The 19,171-nt window shown below is 46.0% G+C and overlaps 1 protein-coding gene across 1 annotated transcript in view; it reads right to left on the bottom strand.

The window, feature by feature from the left end:
* The window catches only part of LHPP (phospholysine phosphohistidine inorganic pyrophosphate phosphatase), a 134,572-nt gene that overhangs the window by 94,443 nt on the left and 20,958 nt on the right, over positions 1 to 19,171 (bottom strand). The window contains exons 3-5 of the mRNA XM_063101777.1: positions 18,325 to 18,478; positions 11,962 to 12,025; positions 10,954 to 11,046 (exon numbers count right to left, since the gene is read on the bottom strand). Of these exons, the coding sequence (XP_062957847.1) occupies positions 10,954 to 11,046; positions 11,962 to 12,025; positions 18,325 to 18,478 (311 nt within the window). The remainder of the gene's footprint in view (positions 1 to 10,953; positions 11,047 to 11,961; positions 12,026 to 18,324; positions 18,479 to 19,171) is intronic.

Genomic DNA, 19,171 nt, shown 5'->3' with positions numbered 1-19,171 from the left:
TAGACAGCAGAAATTCTTCCCTCTCAGAATAGAGACTCTCAGGACTTCCTGGGCTGGGACATTTGCTGCTGTGGCCCATGGAGATGGAACCAGAGAAAGCTGGTCCCTCGGAGGACGAGCTCTCCTCCACCGAGCAGCAGCTGTGGCCGTGCGTGACAGCACGGTGCTGGGCCCAGGCGCAGCCGCGAGGCACCGGGCTGGAGCAGTGATGCCTGTCTGGGCCAGCTTGTGGCCTCCGCATACCAACATGCGCTCAGGACCCTGGGGAATTCACAGATTTACTATCAGTGAAGGGCAATAATCACGCAAGGAGGAGCAATTATTGCCAAATCATTTAGGATTTAAAAAATCATTGGCAAGAAGATAGAGGTCAAGAGGTGTGCTGTCGGGGGAAATAAAAAACTCTACCTGTCAGGCCTGGGTTTCACTTCTTTTCTGACTGCAATATAGTGAGGGAAAGACAGAGATGCAAAACTGAATGGTCGGACTCCTCAGAACCCAGAGATCCAGAGAGGGGGGGTGCCACAGTCACTGAGGCGGCTCTTCTGGTTTGGGTTCAAAAAGCAGATTCATTCATCCCCCTTGCACACCTGTCTGCCCGGCCTGGTCTGCCCTTCGCCATCCTAGGCACTGGGAGAAGAGCCTCGGCTAACAGGTGGTGATGTTTCAGAGCCTAAGCTTCCAGTGCCAAAGAGCTGCCCAAGAAAGCCCATGTTTTCCAAGTTTTCTAGTTATCCAGCACCCTACCAGGAGGGGTATTTCTCCCCATCACAGGCAGTGAAGAGCAGGGCTGGGTGGTCAAGGGCAGCAGGTTTAGTCTCTGCCCTGCAGCCCCCAGGAGCACGCACCCCATGGGGAGGGGCCTTGAGATGCCACCTCGCTCCAGATGAGCCTAGGCTCCCCCAGAAACCAGGAGATGGTGTATCACTAAGCGATGTCCACCATGTCTGACACATTGGTGAGGAACAAAACCAATGCAGCAAGACTTAGAGAACACCGTGCTTGAAAAAGCAGCAAACAAAGGTGCTGCTAAGGTGTGGGGCGACGAGCACTGGCGCACACAGCTGGCGAGGAAGGCACACGGACAGCCTGTCTGAAACAGAAGCAAGTGTGCGCATCGCAGCCCGACAACCACTCCAGAGGGTGTCCAGCAGATTGCTAGAAACGTACAAACGCATGTTCCTACAAGGGTGTTCATCGGGTAACGTGCAAGAGAGAAATGCAGAGGAACCTAACGTCCCGCAGCAGGGAATGGCAAAGAACACCACGGCAGCCCATGTGACGGAACCCTACGCAGCCACAAAAATTACCCTGGAAAGTGCTTAAATAAGCCCAAACAAACTATTCCCAATAGAGTATTGAGGAGAAAAAAAAAAAAATCAGGTTTCAGGTAGCAGATAAAGGATTATCCCTATTTTGTGTTAAAAATGTATATACAGACACAAAAAAAAAATCAGAAAGATTAAACATGATTTGTGTTATTCTAGGCTGGTGGAATGATGAACAGGCTTATTTTTTTAAATATACTTTTCTGAATTTTTCCTAACTCTTTTAATGAACATAAGTCACTTCAAAATCAGACATAAAAAAAATTTAATGCATGTTTTGAGAAAAAAATACAATCCACTAAAAAGGGCTCCAGGGGAGAAAATGTCTTAAGAACAAAGAAGCCACGAGTTTTTTTGCATGACGGAAACATGTCTCAAAGACAGCTTCAGAGCTGGAAGATCCTCAAACTCTCTTTGGTTTCAGACCCACCTCTGCGGTGCAGGATGCCAGGCATCAGGCTGGAGCTTCCAGTCCAAACCAGGGCCGCTGGAGTGCAGTGTCTGTCCCTGGCCCTGGTTCTCACACTGTCCCAGCCGGTCAGCCTGTTCCCGGTCAGGAGCTGAGCAGGGTCATCCCCAAACTGATTCTCAAAGACACTGTGCACAGCTGGGGGGCAGGGCTCAGCAGAGTGGGGGGAGGGGCTTTCAGTGGAAATACCTACGGTGGAGGGAGGGAGGCCACAGGGACAACAAGTGGCCCTGAGTGGCTTTCACTTGAACATCCACTCCCACCCACAGGTCTCCCCACCAGGGATACAGACTGTCCCCAAAGCCTCATAGTCAGGACAGATGCCCTGAGAATCAGGAAGCAAAATGGTAGGGCACAGTCCATTTTTTAAGCCCAGCCCTCGTTGGATAAACCTACAGACCCCACCCCCATTTTTGACACGCCATCCTGACAGCATGAACCAGCTGGTGAAAACCACCGTCTCTTCTACTTACCCTCATCACCAAGATCTTGCCCAACTTTATTTTCTACTGTATGCTGCCAACAATATACAGTTTAATATTTTTCAAAATAGAAAATGATATTATATTGCTAAACATGCCTGTTAGAGCTTCATTTATGAGTTGCCAGAGGCCAGGAAAGGAAGGGGGCCGGGGGAGGGGAAGAGGTGGATTAACGAGTATAAAGTGACAGGTGGACAGGAATAGTAAATTCTGGTGTTCCAGGCTAACTAGAGCTAATAATATTATATTATATTGTATTTTTGTATATTTCTAAATAGCTAGAAAGAGGATCTTGACTGTAATCACCACAAAGAAAAGATAAATATTTAGGTGATGGATAAGCTATCTACCCTAAGTGAATCATTGTACAATATATACATGTATTGAAACAGCACACTGTACCGCACAAATATATACAATTTTTTATAAAACTGCGTTTGTGGAACCTAAGAAATACTGGTATAGCTCTGGCCCCTCATGGGGCACTGGGGCATAGCAGAGAGACCTGGAGGGGACGGGAAGATGACGGTGTAGGTCTGGCTTCACTCCCCATCAGCAGAGTGGTATAGGGTTCAATACTAGCCTTTTCTGTGACTATTCCCTTAATGCTGTATTTCCCCCCAAGGGACATTCGGCAATGTCAGGGGACATTTTTGGTTTCACAACGTGGGAAGGAGGTAGTGCGACTGCATCTAGTGGGTGGGGGCGAGGGACGCTGCTCAGCTCCTACAATGCACAGGACATCCCCTACCACAGAGTGATCGGGCCCCAAAATGTCAACAGTGCCGAGGTTGAGAAATCCGGTCATAACCTCAAGAGGGGAACGTGAGTACCTATGGCGGAGAATTGGAATAAGGATTTCATAAACTAGACAGGCAGATGACAGTGCCCGGATGTGCCTGGCACCCGTGCATACGAGGTCCTTCCTCTCCAAGCCTTGAGCTCCTCCCTTGTGAAATGGGCCCTACAGCCCCCGGCTTCCTGGCTGCTGCATACTGAGTCCCACAATAGCTAAGCATCTGGTTTGAACAGTCCCAATTTCCATTAAACCCGCAAAATTTACAACTATAGAACTTCTGATGATTATGGAAAACTTCCAAAACCTTCACATCATTTGGGCTTTAGCATGAAGCTATAAAACCATCACTGATTCAGAAGCTTAAACCATGAGAATTAGGTATTTCTAGAAGTGACCTTTAAAATACGTTATTCTTTACCCTACTACCGAACCCTAGAAAGGGCCCGCTTACCTCTAAGAGGTTTGAATTTCTAATCTACTAGAGTAGTATCAGTCATCTGTTATTTCTAGGCTATTGAGGAAAGGTTAAAATGAAAATTGGATTTGGGGAGTTATATCCATTGTGAGCGCGGGCTGAAAACTCCTCAGCAGCAAGAAGGAAGGCAGGGTATCGGGAAGAGGCAGTTACCAAGGGAAATGACTGGTGATAACTTTATTGATTAAAGCAGCTTGAAAAATTTAAGGTTCACCACAGCCTGGCACTTTAGCAGCGAGATAGCTCCTCACAGGCATTTTTCATTAAAAGTGAAGAAGCAGGAACAGAGAATTATTACCCTGTGCATAAGACATAGCTCCTCTGAAATGGCCTTATTTTGAAATACTGCTTTAAAAGGTCTACACATCCTGAGACTCAAATATCATTAATGCACATGTCAGAAAAATGGTGGGGTGGGGGTGTTGAGAACACGCAATTGCCCCCAACTGTCTGTCAAGGGGATGGACAGAGATGTCATTTGAGGGTGCAAGAAAGACTGATAATGTAGCAGGTAAATAGGATATAGCTTGGCCACATGTGCCCCGAGTCACCAGAGAAAGCAATTCCTTAGCTACCCCAGGCCACAGATGCTAAAAAGGAACCAGCCAGCTGCAGTGACTGAAACCTCAGGCAGGTGCAGTGACCCACCAGGACTCCATAGACCTATCCCCCTCCCCGCATCTGAAAAAGAGAAACTTGGATCAGCAGGACCCTCATAAGAGCCTCGGTGCTTCTCTTGGGAGTGGGGGGGCAGTTTCTCATTCAATATGTGAAAGATGCTGACTGTGAAGATAAGTAAAAAATGCCAAAAAGAAGAAAAAGGGGACTGCAGAAAATTACCCAAGGTCAAACTTGTGGAATATACTAAAAAGCATGTGTACTTCACAGGGCCTGGTTTTCCAAAGCCTTGCAGTTTCAAATATTGACCTTGAGGAGGACTGGAAATTCTCCTCAGGCTATAAGTCTCTGTTGCAAGATAAGGATTGTGGCACAGCAGGTTGCTGGCTCAAGGACAGACTAGTTACTGACTGTTATGTAAAGATACGGAGAAACTGCTATAGGAAGGAATGTTTGCTAAAATCAAGCTTGTGTTGATAAGACCACTTAATTGCCTTACTGGAATGTCATCTGGCCTGTTTCACTGAAAGTTACCAGCCTATACTGTTAAACTATAACCCCACCTATGTTCTCTTCCTGTAACTTCCTGTTCTGGAAAATAAATGCTGGACGAGAACCCCAATTCAGCGTTAATTTCCCAAGGAAGGGCTGCCTCTCACTGGAGGGTGCCTGGGAAGTTAATCACTTCGGGGTCTCTCACTGCTCAGAAGAGATGGGCTTTGAGTAATCCTTTGCGTCTCCGTCACCCAGGGGAAGTGGGGTGACAAATCTGTGGGGGTCGAAGCAACACAAAGCAACACAAACTATCCAAATATAACCAACAATATGTCTGGATATTCAGTTCAATCTGGTCTTATTTTCTAGGCAGTGGCAGTTTTGTTGTTTTGGGGGGAAGGAGTTGCTTAGATGGTTGTGATCATACTGCTTACATAATTTTAAATAATGGTTTTAAAACTCAGATTACAGCATTAGCCTTTCTCCCACTCTGTAACAAATTATCTTAAGAATTTATTCTCTCAAGTTAATACTATGATTGGGATATAAATATGCACATAGTTGCTTATATTTAAAAATGGGAAGACAAGCCATATGTACTTAGTCCATTTTGTGTTGCTATAACAGAAATACCTGAGACTGGATAATTTATAAAGAACAGAGGTTTATTTGGCATATGATTCTGAGACAGCTACAGCTGGCACAGGCCTCAGGCTGCTTCTACTCATGGTGGAAAGTGGCAGGCAGCTGGCAGTACAAGCAGGTCACATGGCGAGAGGAAACAAGAGAGTGGGGAGGTGCCAGGGTCTTTTTAAACAAGCAGCTCTTGTGGGAACTAATACCTCCTCCCCCAGGGAGAGCATTAATCCATTCATAAGGGATCCGCCCCCATGACTCAAACAGCTCCCGACACTGCCACACTGGGGATCAGATTTCCACATGAGTTTTAGAGGGACAACATATTCAGACTCTATCACTATGATATTTATAGAAATGGCTACCTATGGGAGATGGGTAGAAACAGAACAGAAGGAAAAGGACAGAAGTTTTCTATTTTGTGGATTTGGTTTTGGAACCACAGATGTTACATAACTATAAAGCAAATTTAAATGTTGAAAAACCAACACTGTAAAAATTAAAAGTAAAGTGAATTCAAAGAGGATCTGTTTGGGGGAATACTGCCCAGAAAGGAATTATTCCTAGCAGCTTTAAAATACAGTATTTTATACATAAATCTCCAGAGGGGTATGCTGCAAAGGAAAAAAGAACTATAAAAAAAAAAAAAAGAAAAAAAAGGAATCTTAACCTGTACCAGTAATCAGTTTTGTCACGGTCAATAACTGGTAATCACACTGCTGAGTGTCACACACGGCACACTCCCAGCGTAACTGCAACACTGTGTGGTCCTGGGTGTAGGGACGGAATTGGAGGTGCCTGGCTTCTTTCACACAGCATAACGTTTCTGAGATTCAAGACTCTTGTGTGTATTATGGGCTAAAGCAAATGATTGATGATTATGTTGACATTTTTGAGAATCAGGATTTTTGGCATGGAAGAAGGAAGCACAGTTATGAGATTGATGAGATTAAGAAAAACCCGCAGCCTGATCTCGATCAGAACTTTCAATATGAACCCAGGATATGTCTCACATTGAAAGATATGTATTCTTCCAAGCCTTGTTGACTAAAAAGTCTTAGAAATGATGACCAAACCCGTCGCAGTGAGAACCATTAATGTCCCAATCATGGTTTTTAAATACGATGTTCCACTCAAAGCAAGCATGACTCCTTGGATGGATGGTGGATTCCAGGCCCAGGGCAGGAAATGCACAAGTCACGTCTGGAACATTCTGCCATAACAGGGAGTAAAGAATCTCTCGGAGGCCACTGCGGTCAGGTCAAAAGGACTCAGGTGCCCACTCAAGGAGGCTTTCATTGATCAAAGATTAAATGATTTGAATATCACTAGGATAATAACTGCAATGGATTGAAGCAATCAAATACGTTTAAATCCATCGGTTTATAATAATATGTATATTCTTAAATTTCACTTGTCACCTTGGGAGGATGCTAGAGAATCAACTCATTACTTTGAAAACTAATAAATAAAGGAAAAGAAACGTATTCATCTGGTGTTCCCAATACAAACCTCAGGGTAACAAATAGTTGATGAGAAGTTTTCCTGTGTAAAAGTAATAAATGAAGAAGGAATGATAGAATTTAAATATCACCATTTTGCAACCCTTAATGAATTAATGGACTTAGGCCTTGATTGTTAATAGCTGCTATCACCACAAAAGGAAACAACTGGACATTCTGTGCTTCCTGGTGGAGAAATACAACATCACCTGAAAAGTAGTCCTTTTAGAAAACCAGACTCTGACTCTGATCAAGCTTTTAAATCCAACCACCAAAAACACAGGAAGTAGAGAGAACAGAGGAGCATGTTAAAGGGCACCACTGAGGGCCAGAAGCAAAATCCAGACCCTGGGAAACTCTACAGGACAAACAGCCCAGTCTCTTCAAAAAGATGCAAGTAAAACAAAAGGGAGGGAGTGGGAGGGGACTGGCAGATAAAAGACACTCAGGAATCATACTGAGCAATCACAGTGCACGGACTTCATTTGGATCTTGACTCGAACAAATTGTAAACAACACACAACATTTATAAAACAAGCAATGGAGATGTGAGCAATGATTGGATATTTGATTACATGAAGGAATTTACTGTTAATTTTATTTAGATGTGATAATGGTACTATCTATGCTTCAAAAAATAATCTCTATCTTTTTTTAGAGAGACATAGAAATATTTATAGGTGAAGTGATATGATTTCTAGGTTTTGATTCAAAATAATCTAGGGGAGGGGAGAGGGTATAGATTAAACAAGTGGCTATTAAACTTGGAGGAGGTCCCAATAGCCAAATATGGGACAATCTGAGCAACGCAATAAATAATGATAGGAATGGTTGTAATTCATGGAATAAAACAAATATCCTTTGTCCATGTTGGTATAAACAAACAAATAAGTGGGAGAAAAGGGAAAGATCTTCCTTATGGTAAATTCCAATTAATAAATATAGAAAGAATGATGGAAACAGAAAAGCATGTGGCAAACACCCCAGCAATAATTGTTTCAGGCAGTAATTCTCAATGGATGCTAAAATTAGAAGAGGAGGGAATAATCAGAAAGAGGGTATTTACAAAGAGTCAAGTCATGCCCACAAGATGCTTATTATAAGGAACAAAGAGTAACTTTACAGTGGAGAACCCTGGCAGACACCTCCCCAATGGGCGATCTGAGTTAATGTCACCAATAAGGGGACAAAATGACATCTATCAGGTGCTCCTAACAGAATGCCCCAAGAGGGCTCAGAATCGTTTCTGTGAGTTTCCTGCCAGAAGTGCACAGAGTAAATTAAAGCATGAGGAAACATCAGCAAGACCAACTGAGCGACATTCTGCAAAATAACTGGCCAGTACTCTTCAGAGATGCTACAGTCATGAAAGACCAAGAAAGACTGAGGGAATGTCCCAGGGGAACGGACACTAGGGGACATGCTAAATGCAGTGTGTCCCCTAAAAAGCTGTTAGTGGGATGACAGAAGACGTCTGAATAAGGTCTCTTGATTGCTTAACACTCTTGCAGCAAAGTGAATTTCCTGATTTTGTCATTGTTCTGTGATTACGAAGTAAGTGTCAACATTTGGGGGAGCCGGGTGAAGGGCACGTGGGGATTCTTTGTACTATTTTTCCAACTTTTTGTAAGTGTGAAATTACTTCAGAATGAAAGTTGAAAACAATTTTTTAGAGTGGTTCGTAGTGGATAATTATTGAAGCTCAGTGATGGGAACCTGGAGTTCCTTGTCCTGCTCTCTCTAACTGCATAGGTAGTTGAAAGGCTCCACGATGAATGGTTAAAGAGAGGCTGAGGAAACATAACAACCATCTGCAAAGCATGCACCTGTGTGGACCGAATACTCCACAAATCAACCCAGAAAGAACGTTTCTGAGACAGCCAGGGAAATTTAAAATGGATCGATATTAGATAATACTAAGGAATTACTGTTGATTTTTAAGGCAGTTTTTAAAAATTTATTGTGATAAAATACACATCACATAAAATGTATCACTGTAACCATTTTGAAGTGTTCAATTCACTGGCATTAAGTACATTCACAACATTGTGTAACCATCACCACTATCTAGATCCAGAATATTTTTATCACCCCAAAGGAGACCTTGTACCCATGACCCTGTTCCCCCATGTCTCCAGCCTTTGGCAACCACGAATCTGCTTTGTCTCTATGGATATGGCCATTCTAGACATTTCCTGTAAATGAAATTATACTATATGTGTCCTTTTGTTCCTGGCTTCCTTCACTTAGCATATGTTCAAAGCTCATCCACGTTGTAGCACGTATCAGTGCTTCATTCCTTTTTATGGCTAAATAGTACTCCATTATATCGATGTACCACATTTTGTTTACCCATTTATCAATGGATGGGCAGGCATTGGAATTGATTCCACCTTCTGGCTATCGTGAATGCAGCTGCTATGAACATTTGCATACAAGTTTTAGTCTGATCACCTGTTTCAATTGTTCTGGGTGTATACCTAGGAGTGGAATTGCTGGGTCATATGGCAAATTCTATCTTTAACTCTGAGGAACCACCAAATGGTTTTCCACAATGGCACACCATTTTACATTCCTCCCAGCAATATATGAGGGCTCTGATTTCTCCACATCCTCGCCGACACTTGTTATTTTCCATTTATTATTATTATTATGGCCATCACAGTGGGTGTAAAGTGGATCCCACTGTGGTTCTGATTTGCACGGCTCTAATGAATGAGGACACTGAGCATCTTTTTATGAGCTTTCTGGCAATTATTTGGGGTTTTAATGCATTGCAGTTTTATCCAAAATTAGCCATATTTTTTGAAAGGCATACCACAATATGAAAGGATACAATAACAAAAAGTCTGAGACTTGCTTTAAAACATGACAGCAAAAGAAAGTAGATTTTTTAAAAGACAGAAAAGGGATAGTGGAAGGGAATGTGGCAAAATCTTTTAATTATTGAATCTGAGTGATGAATATATTGGCGGGAGGTCATGGCATCATTCTAGTTCTGTGTACGTTTGGAATAAAAAAGAAATTCTGCCCTATGAAGCAAAGCAGTAAAAACCCAGGTTACTTAGAAACTGGACGGGGAGTCAGGAAGGAGTCCAGTGAGGACACCCCGAGCTGGAGGTGCTGCAGATGACCAGGGTCAGGAACGAGGCTGAGTGGTCAGGGCGGATAGGGAAGCCATGAGCACAGACAGCATGTTGGGCGTGCTGGCAGGATGTGATTCATTCTAGACACAAGCCTTTCCTTCTCTCACAGCCCAGTGTGGCATCTTCTAGGTATTTCCTGGGGACTCCGGAGAGCCTGCATCTTCTGCCTTCTCTAGGAATCTCGGGGTAGGTGTAGATGCTAGACTGTGTGTTGTGGGCTGTCTTTCTCAAAGCATCGTGAGGAACCAGTGCTCTAGATCAGAATGCACATGGGGAAGTGTGGGTCCAACAATAAGCCAGTGCCACCATGATCCTGAGGGCACCAGGCTTGCCACAGGATGCTGATGCCTGTGGGATCCCCCGATACCTCTGGTGCCCACACTGAAGCAGACAGCAGGACAGTCTTGGGGCACTGCAGACTCTTGCCCACTGTTTCTTAACAATGCTCTCAGAATCGGCTACAGGGACCAAAGCCACACTGACTGGGTATCGAGGTGGGGTGTATGTGGCTGTGGACAATAAAATCATAACCTCCAACTGAGATTTGGAGGTTTGGAAGGTAGTCCATCCCCAAAATAGCCATTATGTAAAGGTGGCAAGATGAGTGATTTTATTATTTCTTACATAATGTTGTAATCTTGCTGTTACGTTGTCATTCCAATGACAATACTGTTAATACACTGATAGGACTTACCAATTCTTATCTTTCTGGAGAAGAAGCAAAAGGTCACTTAGAAAAAGCCACAGGCATTTCTGTTTCTCTGTCTCACACTGAAGCTAATTTAACAAGTTGAAAACATTCAGTGGACCTCATTTGTTGTCTTTTCCCCCTTTCCAGACAAATAAGCTCTCATGGGGGGGGTCCACACTTAGCCACCTGGCAACCCCCACAGGCTGTCTGAGCCTCAACCCTACTCCCAGCCCCGAGGCTGCCCCAGATGAGCGCCAGAGCCTCCCTGGACAGGGCCACCTCCCACGCTCACATCGAGAGGTGCCATCTTACCTGGTGGGCTTCCAGCCCCATTGCTTGCAGGGCAGACTTGAAAAACTCAGGAGAAGGTTTCCCCACCACTTCAGCTTTGATGCCACAGGCATACTGGGAAAAGAGAGAAGGACATGGCATGGGTTTGGGATCAAGGAGCAGATGTATGTCCAATTGAGGAAAGACTGTCCGAAATGTGCCCCAAGGGTCAAAGGCCTTGAAGAGGCAGGATGCTGTGGGCCTGAAGAACATATCTCATAGGCAAGGGCATCACGACTCCACAGCAGGTGCCTGGGATGTTCGGGGCACCCACCACCAGGCGCCCTGCCATCTACTCAAAGGCTCGCCCACAGCAGGAGGCATCCAACAGCTGGCAAAGCCACGAGGCCTCCTGAGGACCAGGGCACCAGTGCTCTTGTTTGCTTGCTCAGCTGCAATTCCATTCTCTTGTCCCTTCTCCTCTCCCTTCTCCCTTGTCCACCCCCAGCTCTGTCACAGGTCCTCCCGGGAGGGGTCCAGGGCTCTGTCTGCCCACCCTCCCACCTGAATGCAGGAGGCAGGAGCCACTGCAGCCCTGAGGACAGATGTGATGTGAAGCTGACCTGGGGTAGGAGCCCTGGGCTGGGGCAGCTGATTGGACATGGGGAAGATGGACTGTGGGGAGCCCCAGCTGGAGCCTGGCCACAGATGGCCTTAGAAACTGGACAGGGAGTCAGGAAGGAGTCCAGTGAGGACACATCGAGCTGGAGGTGCTGCAGATGACCAGGGTCAGGACTGAGGCTAGGTGGTCAGTGCAGATAGGGAAGCCACGAGCACAGACAGCATGCTGGGCATGCTGGCAGGGAGGGGTGTGCCCACCAGAGCAGGGGAGGGAGAGGAGAACAGAGTGATGCAGAGAGGGACTGCATGGCTCGAAGCCCCTAACAGGAGAGTCGACTTTGAAACATGCAAGGCCATTCACACATCAAGCACACCCCATCTCCAGGAAGACCTGAAACATCCCAGACAGCTGAAGAGCCAGGCAGGTACCTCGAGCGCCTTCATGTAGGCACCAACGTCCAGCATCAGGCCAGAGGTCTCCTTGTAATAGCGCCTAGAAAAGAGCAGGAGGGAGCACACTGAGCAGAGTCCAGGGACCCGGGAACTGCCCTGGCCTGGTTCCACTGGCTCATGAGAGTGGGGCCACGGGTAGGGTCAGTGAGACGCCCTACTGAGAATGACCAATGGAGGCCGGCACAACAGGGCCCAGTGGGGTGGCCACGCCCAGTGAAGAGCACAGAGGGTCAGTGGCTCTGGGGACACCACGGTTCAGTCAGTCAGAATGGCCCCCTGCTGCCAGCCTCGTGGGGACCCTGCTGCAATGATTAACAGGGGACCCTAGGAGCAGATGGATCCAGTTGCTAACACAGAGAAAGACAAGTGACCTGTGTTCTGGGAAGGGACAGCAGGTCCACAGAGCATGTGGCGAACCCCTAATTGCTAATAATTAACCCCTAATTGCTGCCTGAAGAAGAACACTCCATTAGTTCCACAGCGACCTGCCACATCCCCTATTAGCTGGAGGTCAAGCAAGGTGCCAGGTTTCTCGGGCGCCAGATGCTTTTATGAGAAGACAACAATTTCTTCCCTGTCTCCTGGAGGTCAAGATGGGCTCGGCTTGCAGGAGCATTTCTTTCTCCAGACGATCTCACTGCTCTTCTGAGCGCTGCGCTGGCTGAGCGCTGGCCCCACGCCCATGTCAGACCCAAGCCTCAAGGCACACACCATCTCAGACACTCGGTGGACTGGGCCAGTTCTCTCTGAGCAAAGCCACTTGACTACAAAGAGCGGAGAAGGTAGCTCAGCCTATGCGGCTCTGAAGACAGGAATTGTTGAAATCCAAGAATAAAAAAGGGGGATCTGATTTTTACAATTATTAAAATGTCTGTGATCCATTCATCATTTCAGTTCCCCTTCTCCTTTTCCCACCCTTTGAATTTGGGGACCTTAAACAAGCACGTGTGCAGAGAACCAGAGACAAGAATAGGGAAGTGTGCTGACTTCAACATTCACATCCTTTCTCTGCTTTCTAATGGTGCAACCCTGGGTTGCTTAAGTCTCCTGGGCCTCAGTTGCCTTATCTGTAAAACGGGCAAAACGAACAACAAATGGTACCACCTCGCAGACCGTTGTGAAGCTTGAACAAAATAACGCACATACTGTTTTTACCACGATACCTAGCATGCAGAAATTCTCAAACAAGATTGGAAAATATCACTATGAACAACTGTTCACCCAGGCTGAGAGAGAGCCAGTGAGATGAGTAGGGGGAGAGAAAATGAACACAGATCTTTCCAGTTTGTGGGGTTGAAACGTGTTCTGTGGCCACCTGAAACGTCAGGACTGGGCTCCTTGGAAGCTGCCCCAGGGATGTCCCTTCTGACTTTGCCACTGCTGAGGACCCTGCCTGCCCTGCCCCTGCCTAAGGCCCTGACACTCACTCAGTCACTTGCCCCTTCCGCATTCTCATGCCCCGCAGCAGCTTCTGGGCTGGCCTGGCACTCAGCCCTGTGAGGTGGCTTTTGCGCCTGGAGTCCCTCTGCTGAAGGTACGGGCATCTCCTGTCATGATGAGGCTCATTAGTCTCCGAGTGAACCCCAGGCCTCTCCCAGCCTGCCAGGCTCTGTGCTCCAAGGCCACCTCAAAGATGCAGACCATGTGGGACACTGCACGTGTTCAGCAAGGTCCACACTACTCATGGGGTGGGGATCTGCAAGTGCCCTCCCTTTTAAAGAGTGACCCCAAAACACAGGCTTAGAGATCTCTAATTTCATGTCTTAAATCCAGAACTCAGACATGTATTTTGCATTCATATAACCTCAAAACAGTGTTTCCTTTTATTTTTCCCATTCCTACAGTAAACGTTTGTGGTATGACGATCTCCTTAGCTAGGTGAGTTTCAAGGCAATGGCGAATGAGGATGTAAAGCAAAGCTGGGCCGAGAGGGAGAGGAAGACGCCGCGCCCTGGGGCCTGCACATGTGGGTGCTGCAACCAGCCACGGCCAGCTCAGTCCTCCAGACACTGATGAACACGCTGCCCCACAGGCCCTTTGCAGGACTCGAGGACACTCCCAGACCCAGGCCTGCACCCCAAGGACTCCCAGTCTAGTGGGCAAGCACACAAGTCCACAGACAAATATATAAAAGGGTGGGACACAGGGATGGCAAGGGGACCTCGTGCTCTGTGGTCCTCTGCCTGAGTAGAGCGCAGACATTCTGGGAGCAGGGAGGCAGGAGAGGCATCCCACAGGAGGAGGTATTTCAGCTGAGACCAGAAGGGTGAAGAGGTTACCCAGCTGGAAGGAGGAGGAATGGGAGCATCTCAGAGTCACCCTCCTGCCCACCAGCTGCCTGGGGCTGGCTGGAGAGACAGGAGGCTGGGTGGACTCGGGGCAAATGCTTCTCTCTCCTTTGGAAAAAACTCCCAAGGAGATCCACGCTGCACAACCTCTGCTGGCTCATATTCCCTCGAGTATTTCTTCTAAAGTAAAAGAACCTGGACTTTCTTATGTTTAAATTTAGTACTGGATGGGAGGAAACAAACTGAACATGCAACTGAAAACGCCCAATCAGAACTTTGCCTTTGTTACACCGATCTTCATCGACCACAGAGAACACCAACTTCCAGAAATCAAACTTGGAAATTTTAATATTTCAGCCAGCCCGTGGCTCACTTGGGAGAGTGCAGTGCTGACAACACCAAGGCCACAGGTTTGGATCCCTATATGGGGTGGCCGGTTAGTTCACTTGGGAGAGCATGGTGCTGAAAACACTGAGTCAAGGGTTAAGTCCCCTTACCGGTCATCTTTAAAAAAACAACAACAAAAAAGAAATTTTAATATTTCTTTGTTTATCTGAATCTGGGCTTGTTTTTATAGTGCCCAGAATTTTTCTTTATTCCTTATTCATTCAGGAAAACAAAAAGGCATTTTGAGGCTGACTTTCAGCTGAAAACATTTTTTAGAGATTCGGTAAATACATGCACCTATTTTTTTTTAAGTATAAAGGCCCAGGTTATTTACATACTCTAGAGATGTGAGATATTTCTCCTTTGTTATTGGCATAACATAACCAACAGCAGCCCTGGTTAGGACCTGAGTGTTGCAGCCACAAAGAGGAAACTGTGGACGCTGGAAAGAAAGGGAAAAGCCGGGGAGGAGCAGTCAGATCTGATTTTATGCTTTATTTTTCTGCCATTTCCGATTATTCAGCACAGCCTCCCTTCAAAAGGACCACTTGACCTTTCCCAGAAGAGCCATTAACCTTCCATAGTCTGTCTCGTAAACAGCTTAATTTTCTGATGGCGGCATGACAGAAGAAATTACCAAGCCAATTCCCACTCTCTGGTTCAAACAGATGCCAAATGTAAATCACTCCATTTCCAGGAGGAGGACATTCTGCCTCAGCACCTCCACCCGCTGCTGTCGCCTCCTTGGCGGGCACCACTTAGCCTGTGCCCTCTGCTGGTAGAGGACAGGCCCCCACCAGTGCTGACTCCCAGTGGCAACGCAACAGCATGGTGACAACAGCTCTTCCTGGGTCCTCGGGCTGTTCTGAGAAGCTGTGGCCTGGCCCGAAAGCTGTGGGTTCCTTTCTCTGGCTTTTAAACACCCAGCCCACAGTCAGAACACCTGAGGCAGAAACCCGGCCAGCTAACCAGCTAACAAAGCCACTAATCTCTGATTTTTAAACAAACCCTTGCCGACTACTCACTTCGTTGCAGTATCACAAACCTAAAAGCAACTGATTCCACCTTTTTTCAGCATACCTATTTTGACTCTTACCCATAATCTGGAATAACTTTTAATTATGAGACTTTAAAGAAAAAAGTTTTAACGTAAATGAGTTATAATAGAGCTTCTTAATTATGCTCGTTCTCTCATGAGGGGTTGGCAACCAATGCCGAAAAGGCCTAGCCTGAGTTGAGCAGACCAGGCCTGTGTTTCGCTTCACAGCAGTGACCTAAATTGCAGAAGGTTGGAAGTGTAAAAAGGGACCACAGTGGTTAATTTATTTGGCTGGGTCATGGTGCCCAGATATGTGGTCAAACGTTATTCAGGATGTTTCTGTGCAGGTGTTTTTGGATGAGATTAACATTTAAATCAGTGGACTGTGAGTAAAGCAGAGTGCCCTCGGTGAGACAGGTGCACCTCATCCCATCAGTGAAAGGCCTTAACAGAACAAAGACTGGCCTCCCGCAAGCAAGGAGGAGCTCCGCCAGCCGGCTCACTTCAAACTCGACCATGACCTTCCCTAGGTCTCCAGCCTGCCAGAGACCCTACAGATCTTGGATTTACCCAGCCTCCATGATCAACTTCTCTTCACATATATCCATATCCTATAGGTTCCTGTTTTTCCCCAGAGAACCCCAACTAATACAGGCCACATTTTATATGATAAGCATACTAGAAATTTTTAGTTCCTAAAAATATATATCCTCTCTTTTCTTTCTTGGAATATCTTTCATTTGCCTATTTTTGATAGAGACATAGCATGGAGAAATATTTAGATAGAGACATAGCATGAAGAAATATTTCCCTATTATGAGAAAAACAACAAATGGCATGCGATATATGGCAAGTGACTGAAGCTTGGAGACATGGCAATAGGGAGTGGTGGAGTCTGGGGTGAACTGGGACTAATGAGGGGCAGTGGCCCCAGCTAAGCCGCTGTGCGTAGGGAATGTGGGGCCCAGGACTATCAGATCTTCTGATTCTTCAAAAGAATAGATATCTGGGTATTTTATGTAAACTCTTCCAATTTTTAAAAACAGATTAAAAAAAAATTTAAGATCTTGAACGGGCCAGACAAATATCTCTTCTAGAATGTAGCCTAGAGGTGACAAGCATGGGCTCTAGGGTCAGCCAAGCCAGATGCCACTTCTGGTCCTGCCAGCACTCATGAGCTGGGGGACCATGGCTTATTTCACATTCCTATGCCTCAGTATGCCCATCTGCAGAATGGCAATGACGCTGCCTACAGTTCCCAGGGTTGTGGTCAGAATTAAACAAAATGGAGTACAGAGAGTGCTTAGCAATGGCCAGTGGCCGGATAAAAAGTCCCTCCCCATGTACTCAAATAGCTGGCCCTGTTCAGCAGGCAGAGGGAGGCAGTGCCCAATCACCAGAAGCTCCTAAGCTGAAAAACACTTCCTCAGAGATGGCCCTAGAAGTCCCGCACTGCCTGAGAAGCCAGGGTAGAGACTCCAAAGTGTCCTTGGGACTTTAAGAACCTGTCATTCTAAAGTTCTAGTGTTGCTTCTGTTGATGACAGAATAAATCTGCGCAGCCTTCTGGAAAGCAACTAGAAAACATGAATCAAGAACCACAAAAATGCTTGCTCTGTAATTGTCTCTGAAGACATCATCTGAAATGCACAAAGATGCTCATGCCAGCCTTACTGTGGTAGAACATCAGAAACAACCTAAGTGTCCACCAACAGGACATCCATGCGATGGATAATCACGCCATAGAGAAATCCACTTACCGTGTGGAAAGTCATTCACAAGATAGTCTTTGGTGAACAATAAAAAACAGCGGACAGGCAAGGTCAAGTTTGATTTGATACCAGTGTTGTGTATACATCCATACATAATGATCCATTTGCACAGGAAACCATTCAGAAGGACATACACCAAAATGTTGACGGTTGTATTCCTTGTGCAGTCCGAATAAAAATACTTTTAGTTTTCCTCTTTTGCTCATCTGTATTTTCTTGGAGAAATGTGTGCTGTCTTGGTGGTAAGAAAGGTGTTAAGAAAAATAAGCAACACTGTTTCTTTATAGAAAGGGACAGTGAGACGTGTGCCAAAGGCTCAGACAAAAACATGGATCACAAAATCACCATTTCACAGAGACAGTGCTCTGCATCTAGAGACACTGGTGCCCAAACCAGAGCATCCCACCAGTCCTCAAGCCTACTTCTCACCACTTAGGTATCCCTTGGGACCATTCTTCAACACCTTGTGCTATATCCTGTGCAAAAGCACCTTTGCCTTCTTTGCTCCAAACTTGGGACAATCAGCACATGACCTCTAAGATCTCCAAGGGCTCTGCATCTACAATGTAGTCCCTCCCCACCCCCTGCCGCCTCTTCTAGCCTAAGGTCCACATGGAGCCTTGATCAATCAGCTCCTGAGGACAGATTATTCCAATTTCCTAAAATAACATTCAAGGAGAAGGAAGAAATGAAGAGAAAAAAAGCAAGAAGAAAAAGAGAGGGAGGGAAGAAAATAACCTGTGCTCACTCCACAGCCACTTTCCTGAACCCTTTTCTACTGGATTCTGCAAGTCAGAGAACCACAAAGCATCCTCCAAAGCAACCAGAAATGACTCTCCCTGGAGCCGACTTACCCTTTTCCCAGTGATACGAGCACAGGCTTTTCCAGCTCCATGAGCACCTGGAAGGCTTTATTCATGTTCTGATAAGAAAGGCCTTCTCCTGCATCTGCAAGTACGACACAGTTTGGATTGGACACATCGATCTGATCAAATTCTGAGCGGAGTCCTGGAGACAGAGAGAGGATGGTCAAGCCCTGGGATAACATGGCCCACCTCCCACCCCCACCAGGGACATCTCTTGTCTGTCATGCCTGCCATGTCTGCCCTGCCTCTTTCTCAGATACACTATTTCTTTTCTATCCTCATAGATACCATGGCAGGTAGACAAGGAAAGGATGCTGTTCCCATTTTATAGATGAAGGCATCCTGGCTCCCCAAAGCTAGAGAGCTTGTTAGAAAGATGGACCCACAATCCCAACACCAGCATTTGTCCCAGGAGCTCCTGTGGTTCAATACTGTGGGCAGGAAACCCATAGCTTTGTAACTAGGAGGGGAAATCTGCCTGTAACACATCTCCAGCAGCAGGCCAAAATGAGGCTGCTTGCAACCCATAGAGGGTTGGTACTGCTGTTTGCAAACTGTGAGAGCCATCAACACATTTCAGGCTTTATGTCTTCAGTTCCTAAAATAAACATGCTCTCATTTCTCTTGGTATTAGATGTTTACCTTTCTGGATTAAAACAATTGAAGGAACCACAATGAGATACCACTTCATACCCATCAGAAGGATGATAATTAAAAGGACTGACAACACCAAGTGCTGGTGAGGACATGGAGCAACTGCAACAGCTGGTGGGAGTGTAAAATAGTACAATCCCTCTGGAAAAAGGTCTGACAGCTTCTCATAAAACTGAACCTA

Source organism: Cynocephalus volans, chromosome 7, assembly GCF_027409185.1.
Source record: "Cynocephalus volans isolate mCynVol1 chromosome 7, mCynVol1.pri, whole genome shotgun sequence".
Lineage (NCBI taxonomy): Eukaryota > Metazoa > Chordata > Mammalia > Dermoptera > Cynocephalidae > Cynocephalus > Cynocephalus volans.
Note: the sequence above shows the minus strand (reverse complement) of the source record. Positions and strands in the feature narration are given on the sequence as shown.